The following is an 8,702-nucleotide window of genomic DNA, read 5'->3' as shown; positions in this document are numbered from 1 at the left end:
TGTTTCTTTTTAAATATATCATTTGAGAAATACTTTAGTGGCACATTTTAGAGAATCTACGCCGTTTTGCATTCATCTAATGCTGCCTGTGGTAGCTCCATGATACATAATAACCTGAATAAGACACTCATTTAATTCATGTAGGGGTTATTATTATGTAGAAATAATGCCTTGAGCTATCATGAATCTACATGTATATGATATGTGAATATATCTGTCAGGTTGATACATCTCATGCGCTTGCACGTTACGTATTGTATTTAAATAATAATAAGGTTTGTTTTTATTGTCTATATATCGATACATCTCATCTGCTTGAACGTTGCGTATTTTATTTAAATGATAGTATGGTTTGTTTTCGATTTTAAGTATGCAATAATAAGCTGCACCGTTTAAGTTACTATTTGTAGGTCACGGTCTAGTTCCGAAAGCGTGTATGCACAATACTGCAATCGAATGTGACAACGCTAGTGTGAACAGTCACCGCAGGTAAGTCGTACAGGAAGTGACGAACGGAATTCATCTATGTACATATCGCTTCTCTCACTTCGACACATGTTGAGTGGAGATATGGGTATTATATAAGGTGATTCAAAGAACTTACATTTACTTTGCATTTTCAAAGCGGGAAAATATTCAAGTGCGCTGTCTCGGTCAGGTTCTAATGATGATACAATCATTTAATCCTAATTGATCCACGTAGTAGACCGTGTAGCCAGCGTTAGCAGTTATGAATGCAAAACGGTCGGTGTTTTAGTTTATGGATGCTAAAATATAATCTTATATTTTAAGTTGCGGCGAAAATATCAAATCGTTAAGCACACATCGTCACATATATGAACTCGCGGTTTGCATTTAAAGATTTATTACATGTTTATTTTCAGATGTTCAAAATGTCAAGTAAATGTTAAGTCAAGATTTGACGAAGAACTTGTTTTCGTGAACAAAAGGTAGACACAAACCGCGACTCGTTTGGTATTCAAATGTAGATATGACTCGTAAAAATTCAAACGGAGGTAATAAAGCGTTAGAACTCAAAAGAAGAACTGTATACCATAGAATTCGAGGAGGAAATTATAATTTTTGTTGTGATACAATGGAGATAATGACTCTTGAAATGCAAAGGGAGATGATCCCTATTTGAAATTCAATTGCTCTTTAGAAATCAAAGATAGATAATGACGCGTTAGAATTCAAAGAAAAATCATGACGCGTAGAAACTTAAAGGGAGCTAATGAATGTTAGCATTCTAAGGGAGAGAATAACTGTTACGAATTCAAGGCGAAACAATGTAAGGCTGATTCCGTTACCGGCAATTTACACCGCGGTAAGATTAATTGTCGTATGGAAGACAACTTTAATACACAAGGAGGTCGATTTTAGCGTTGTCTTCTCTATCAAAGCACCGCATCTGTACTTTAACAATGGTTCTCGGAATAGAAACCTACTTGAAGCCCGGTTCGTCGGCTGAAAAGATGAACTTAGCGATTTGAAAACTGCCTGAAAAAAACAAAGAACGTTCGGAATTTTCGGAATGCGAAATGTGGGTACATCAAGTCTGGCAAATAAGTTCATGGCTAGTGTATTGGACCAATATGATGAAGTAGTGTACGTTTACAACACTGAACCAAGTCAAACATTTAAAAACAAAGTGACCTGGTGCAATGTTGCTTCAAGCATAAGTATAAATTAAAAAAGGAATTTGGGCCCAATGTTTCCGTACTAAAGTGTTAAATCGACTTGACTTGCCATGGTCTCTATCTGCATGGATTTTAATCATTTTCTGACAACTTCGGATGTTCGGTCTCCATTAAACGAGCTTTATTGGACCTTGCAAAAGCTTGATCAAACGGGGTCTTCTTCCATCACCAATAAGCCTTGCATGCCATGATAACTGAAATTCTGTTAATGTGATGTAAAAAGTATATACACAAATACAATTGTTTCTAACGTGGTGTGGTGCAGACATATTACAATAAGTGTCGATGGAGGGTGAAGGCAAAAAGGTCGAATAAGCAGCTTAATACAGTCCATGCATGTAGAAAAATTAAGAAAAAACATAAGTACAACCTACACATAAGAGACAATGTTTAATGGTTATATTGCTGTAATATAAGATTAATTAAACATGTTTAAAACAGTGTAAAACACCATTTTACAAACAAATAAATATATCATTAACATAAAAAGGGAGCGTATTGGAATTCCTTCCACACTTCATTATCTTTTATAAATTGTTTATGTATCTCTGGCCCACCATACTTTCAAAAGAACTGTTTTTGTTACTCAAGTTGTTAACGTTTTTTTCTGACAAAATGACATTGCAAAGGAATCTTTTTTCAGTGTTCCTAGGGAGTTATATTTAATAATACTCTAATAATGCATTCAAAAGTGATGTAAGTTCCAGCTTATGTCATTAGATTTATAAACACAAGAAGAAAATAAGTACTTACGACTCCAAAAAAAGAATTTGGTTTATAAGGTGAGAACATGTGATTACTATGAAACCATTCTTATTCGTCAAACATTAATTTTCGTCTATTTCGTCAGTAGACCGATTGACGAATTTAAGTTCCTAACGCATAATTATGTCCAATGTTTAAACAAAATTTAGACTTGATTACCGTTGACATGAGAAATTATAATCCAACATAATCCACGCAATTGCCATACTTACTGCGTCTGTTTCGAAATCAAGTTAATCCGGTTTTGATACAAAGGGGTGTAGATTATACAGTGTACTTAACTGGCACGTGACATTTCTTTAAATTGATTGTGTTATTAAAATGGATTATCGGATATATATGCACATTAGAAAAGCGGTATGTTTACAGTTATTCAGTCCCACTAATCCGCTTATCATTACAATGAACTTGTTAATGGCATAAAGTAATAAGGGCCAGTTACTATCCCCAAATAACAAACAACTAGTTAATTGCCATGTGATATAAAAGAGCCCACCTCCTGCAAGTGACTCTCATGGTTCCTCCCCCTTTATCCATCACGATTTGTCGCGACCGCATGTATTACAAACAAATCGGAAATTGACTGACGCATTTTTTTATTTTTTTTTACAAAATCAGAAATTGACGAATTTAAGTGCTGACGAAATAGTCATTTTTTGAAAAATGGCGAAATGTCGTGTTGACGAAAATAAATGTTTTTACAGTATTAACCCTTTTATATGATTTCATTATAACTAATGCATATATCAACGAAGTATATGCCATATATCCTATTTGTGCATATTATTCCAAACCGTATATACAAGAAATTTATATGGACTTATTATTTTACATTACTCCACCCACTAATGAAACTTACAGAAATGTATATACTCTTAAGGAACATCAAACGGTTCTATTTAGAACATTTTTGAGTAATAGTCACTTTAACTATTTGAAATACTTTCTGAAGATTTGCAATCAACGCAATTATAATTAACATGACTGATACATTTATTGCAACCATTAGGCTGTTCAATTTTAGCAAAGCTTGAATAGAAATAGGAGTCTCATTACTATCAATTTAAGTATGTACTTCTCATAATACAACCTTTGTGTAAATCATTTTCTAGTTCAACTCTCTGCATTTTATATTCATGATTTTCTTTTAAATATGTTGAGTATTTATATATTTTGTTTTTCATAATTTATTTTAACAATAAATTTTACTTACTCTAACCATGAACAATACAATTTTTTAACAGTTTTATATTTTCCCAATGTTATTAAGTAATCTTATGAGTTCCAGTCATAATTGTCAAATAGTATTTAAAATAATCACTTCCTACCAAATAGGAATGAGTAAATTTATAATATCAATTACCAAAAGTAACTGTAAATTTATTATTTAATTCCAGCATACCAAAATCATGGTCTGACATTGAAAAAGGAATATTTGTACAATTTACAACATTTTTCAGTAATAATTTACTGACCTAATATCTATCAAAGTACAACCTATAAACACATTTTTATATTTATATAACATCCTAAACCATGTGAAGCATTTGTCTTTATGACAAAAATATGTATCAAAGTGAAATACATTAAATTAAGTTATATTTTGTGATGGTATTTTTGAACCAAATAATCCTCCATTACCACCAATTATATCAAACGAGTGTTTAAAGCACCAATAAAATCTCCAATTAAAATAACATGTCTACTGGTAACTTAATGTGTATTCGATGTTTCCAAAAAGAAACTTTCAGTCATGTTCAATAACTGTAGCGTATACATTTTTTACTCTAAGTTTAACATCAAGGACAGATACATCTATATACAATATTCTTCCTTCTATGTCAGTCTGAAATGAATCCATATTTAAACTAGGATTTATTACAATAATTGCAACGCCTGTACATCTTTCCTCACCAAAACTCCGAAATTGTATTATTGAGATTTGACGCATATTCAATTGTTTTAGCTGTAGAAAAATACTAATGTGAATCTCATGCAAACAGAACACATCCAAAGTGTTTACACATAAAAAAGTTACGCAAAAATATTTGTCAATCTTTTGAAATTATGCCGTTTACATTTAAAGATCATATTTTTAGATCAGCCATTCAAGTTGTTGAATTGATAAACACTACACGAAATGTACAATACACTTAATGCTGACACAATGTAGTCAACATCGACTCGATATAAACTCGATATATGCTGTATGTGGTAGCAATTTATACATACGACTGAAACATGAAAGTTAAATACCGAACTCGATATGTAAAACAGACAATACAAATTGAGGTTTAATTTAAATCGTTTTTAATTGGTAATTGTAATATACAGACATATAATATGTATGTAAAAGAAGTGTTCAACAGACCAAAATGTCATGTGAGGTTTAAAGTATATAAACCTCCGCATGTTTCGTTGGTAAAACCAAATGCAGCAGGCATAAACATCAAAACGTACTTCAGTAGACTTTGTGTTACCAATCTAGTACGTTTATTGATATTTTTGCTGTACTAACACATGTGTATATAAACAGACGATGATTTTAATACATGTACTAGGTATATGAGATGATGATTCTTTTGAATTCAAATGGAAAAATAAATACTAGTTGGAATTAAAAAAAATCATGATGCGTTGGACTTGAAGGGGAAATATTGACACATTCGAAATCAAAAGGGGCTAATTACTGTTTGGATTTCAAAGGAAGACAACGATTATAACGAATTCAAAGCGAGATTATGTATGGCTGATTTCGTTACCGACAATATCTACGGTTCGTTAACAATGCTTTGATAGATATGACTTAATACTATTTCGCCCAAATGTACACCGTGGTAAGATTCATTATTGCATGGAAGACAACTTTGATAAGGAGGTCGTTTATCGTTTTCATCCATATCAAAGCACACAACCGAATTTTAATAATGGTCATCGGAATAGAAACCTACTTTGAGGGCCGGTTCGTCGGTCGAACAGATGAACGTCGCAATTCGCAAGCTGTCTGAAACAAACAACAAAGAATGTTCGGAATTTTCGGGATGCGATCTGTTGGTACATCAAGGCTAGCGAAAGAGTTTTTGGATAGTGCAACCGGCCAATATGATGAATTAGTCTACGTTAACTTGAAGGAGACCAGCGCAATGTACGTCAATATATGCGCCCAGTTGACTGTTTCTGTTCAATTTCATCCAAACGATGTCAAGTCGTTGGAAAGCATGCTTGTCTGTGCTGTTTCCACTAGAAAAACGCAATACGTATTCTTTTTTGACAATGGCGAATACTTTATTGACAATGAAGCCGAAACTCGCGAACCCCTACAAAATGTGTTTGTTGCTCTTTTTAAACAGAACAATATAAAAGTCATTTTGACTTCTACAACGAAGTTTCAGCTGGAAAGTTTGCGGCGTATCTATCACGTGTGTGAGCTGCAACCGCTAAAGCCGACATAGACGACGGAGTTACTAAGAGCCGAAGCGCCGGAGGTGGACTACGGCGAAAACTGGGACCCTATTGTCGAACTTAGTGAAAGGTTGACGCTTCTGATTCTCATGATAACGTCCGAGCTTCGGAATGAAGGGGCATGTTGACGCCGAAGGACATGGCGCAACTGCTAGCGGAATACAGACTGAAGGTCCATAGTCGAGAGTTTTATCCGGGGAAAGACAGAGTTGGTAGGTGCTTGAGGAACGTAATTTAATGGTAAATTAAATTTATCGAGGAGTTTCTTTTTGCCATCAGTTGACTGTATCTGTGTATTTCGCTAACAAATGTTATTGGTTAAGAATATTGTGCATGGAATAAGTTATTTTTAATGGACCAAAATCTGGCGGTGAATTTGATAAACTGTATGCATATTCTCCCGGTAAGATATGCATCATTCAGGCATTATTTAATGTATATCCCTATCGGTATTACAGGTATTTCAGGTATCTAACGCAAGCATTATACAAATTGAATCACTATTTCAGCTGACGTTTACCGGCTGTTCATCGATCGCCTGAGCCCCGTGCTGCAGAGACGGTTCTCAGAATTGGATTTTATTCCTGGCTCGTTTACAGCAGAAGAGGCCAGATCGCTCCTCGGTAAGTTTTAAACTAAACACAATTCAAAGTTGATTTCTTAATCACATGCTTTAGAAACGGGTTGAAAATTTGATCATACTGCAGGCTCGTTAATGGAAGAAACTTCTGATCATTTCTTCGTAATATTTTAACTATACCTGGCACAAAAACGCATTTGGCCTTTTTAGTTCAGAAAGTTAAAATAGACGTTAGTTCAAACCCGCTCACTTCTAGTTCAAACATATGTATTTCTTTTGGCAAACACAATGGACATTAAATCATGCACAATACAATCAGAATAAGACAATGATTGAAATGAAAAAAAATATTCTTATACAGTTTCTCTCCTTGCAGTAGTAGTTACGCTCACTTCTGAACATGCAAATCGCTACCTAGTTATTGGTAAATTTAACCTAGCACAACGTTTTCAGTATTGTATTACTCATGGCTGTGCTGATCTATGTATATATTAATTTCAGACGCCTCATGTGCAAAAGGCATTTGGTACGATATGTTAGGAAAAATGAACGATATTTTTGCATTGAAGCATCGTTTCACGTTGTGGAAATATGAAACTTGTATTTAATATTTTCTGATCGTGTCCAGCAAATAGTCCTTGAACTAGTAACATGTATATTCAAGATTTCTTTTCAAGATGTATGTTCGTGATTTCCTAACAAATATAATGCACTCAACTTCAACCGCAGATTACCCGACTAAAGCGGTGGTGAAGGACCAAGTGCTGGTCCATGAACTTAGGCGTCACTTCCTTACCTATGACCCCGCGAATAGGCGCTTCAATATACAGGGAATCTTGCGGGAGTGTCTCAAAACGTTTTTTGCTTTGCGGCACATTCCAGGTAACACAAATATATTTTAATTGCCTTTTATATTAAATGTTAAAGTTGCTCCAATGCCCATACATACGGTTCTCATCTTGTCATGAACTTGTGTGGGTATTGGGACCAATAATTACATGTTTGTCAGGGCCGATGCCTTTGCTTTAAGTTAATATTCCTCCAGCATATTTACCGAACAGAAATATTCCCATCCGAATGCGTTTGATTACTTTTTCCTGTAAATATACAACTTTAAGGGCTTATTGAATACATGAAGATCTGTATGTATATATATTTGACGGACGCCTTAACTTATTTTACCGTTTTTGTGAATATAATTCATAGGATTTACAATTTCATTATACTGCAATATGTATAACAAAATGGATGCACTGATATATTTCATTGAGTAACGAAATTTGGCAAACAGGGATTTCAATATATTTTGATAACTATTTGTAGCAGGAAAGCTTGGCTCTAAATAATAAAGGGTTAAACTATTCAAATGTCGCGATGGCGTGGTGTACAAGTGTTCACCTAGAGATCTTGAGTTCCCGCGTTTGACCCCCACTGTGATGGAGTTTGCAAGATTTTAAGGTCTGAAGACACTAAGTAATGGTTCTTCAACGGACTGGAGTTTGTCTCAACAAACCTTATTAAAAGTCTCAAACCTTTGCAGAAAGCCGCAAGCGTTTCTGCCAAACGTTCACCGAGGTAATGACGAGCATATCTCGACGTTATACGTCACAGGAGTATGCGAGCGCCTTGGCGGACTTTGCGTTTGAGCAGCCGAACCTGCAGAAGCTGTTGCTGGAGAAACGTACACGACACAGGACACTTACACGTTCTTTATTCGGATGGCAACTGAGTCCACAGAGTTTATTGAGCAATATCTCGCAGATAAAGCAATAAACTGATCCGAGTTTACCACAAATGAGCCGCGTCCATTTCCATCTGTGTTTAAAAAAAATATCGTGTCGTGTTAGTATTGAACATAAGTTAAATAACATCGCCGATTAATGTGTTGCCCATTATGAACACTTTCAACATGGGAACGCTTTCTTTTTTTTCTGTTGGATATAAACTTAACTGTTTGAGGATGTTATAGAAAATAGTAACTGTTTTTGTTCAACATTTCTTTATCTAGTATTGACCAAAGTATTTTATTATCGCTTTTATGTATATTTTCCGCTTCAAACTGTTATAAAAGGAAGACACTCGACATTCGCTAGCGTATTAAACTTCCGTCAAATTTCATACTTGACGCAATTGTGCATATCCTAGACATGTGCACATTAATCCACTAGAATTTTGGGGAAATGTATACTTGAGCC

General features: G+C 34.6%; 1 protein-coding gene across 1 annotated transcript; it reads left to right on the top strand.

The window, feature by feature from the left end:
• The first annotated feature begins 5,676 nt into the window (after window positions 1-5,676).
• LOC127857250 (uncharacterized) lies at window positions 5,677-8,280 on the top strand. The gene is made up of 4 exons (XM_052393667.1): window positions 5,677-6,139; window positions 6,437-6,550; window positions 7,237-7,389; window positions 8,048-8,280. Exons 1-4 carry the CDS (start codon window positions 6,049-6,051, stop codon window positions 8,278-8,280), a joined length of 591 nt encoding a protein of 196 aa, XP_052249627.1. The 5' UTR covers window positions 5,677-6,048.
• The last annotated feature ends 422 nt before the right edge of the window (window positions 8,281-8,702 follow it).

This window comes from Dreissena polymorpha, chromosome 14 (assembly GCF_020536995.1).
Source record: "Dreissena polymorpha isolate Duluth1 chromosome 14, UMN_Dpol_1.0, whole genome shotgun sequence".
Lineage (NCBI taxonomy): Eukaryota > Metazoa > Mollusca > Bivalvia > Myida > Dreissenidae > Dreissena > Dreissena polymorpha.
Note: the sequence above shows the minus strand (reverse complement) of the source record. Positions and strands in the feature narration are given on the sequence as shown.

What these genes read in the sequence shown, in the direction of transcription:
- LOC127857250 (XM_052393667.1), top strand. Translation starts at nt 6,049, where the DNA reads ATGTTGACGCCGAAGGACATGGCGCAACTGCTAGCGGAATACAGACTG. An exon ending in AGAGGCCAGATCGCTCCTCG is followed by an intron (nt 6,551 to 7,236) that starts GTAAGTTTTAAA and finishes CTTCAACCGCAG; the next exon opens with ATTACCCGACTAAAGCGGTG. An exon ending in TGCTTTGCGGCACATTCCAG is followed by an intron (nt 7,390 to 8,047) that starts GTAACACAAATA and finishes AAACCTTTGCAG; the next exon opens with AAAGCCGCAAGCGTTTCTGC.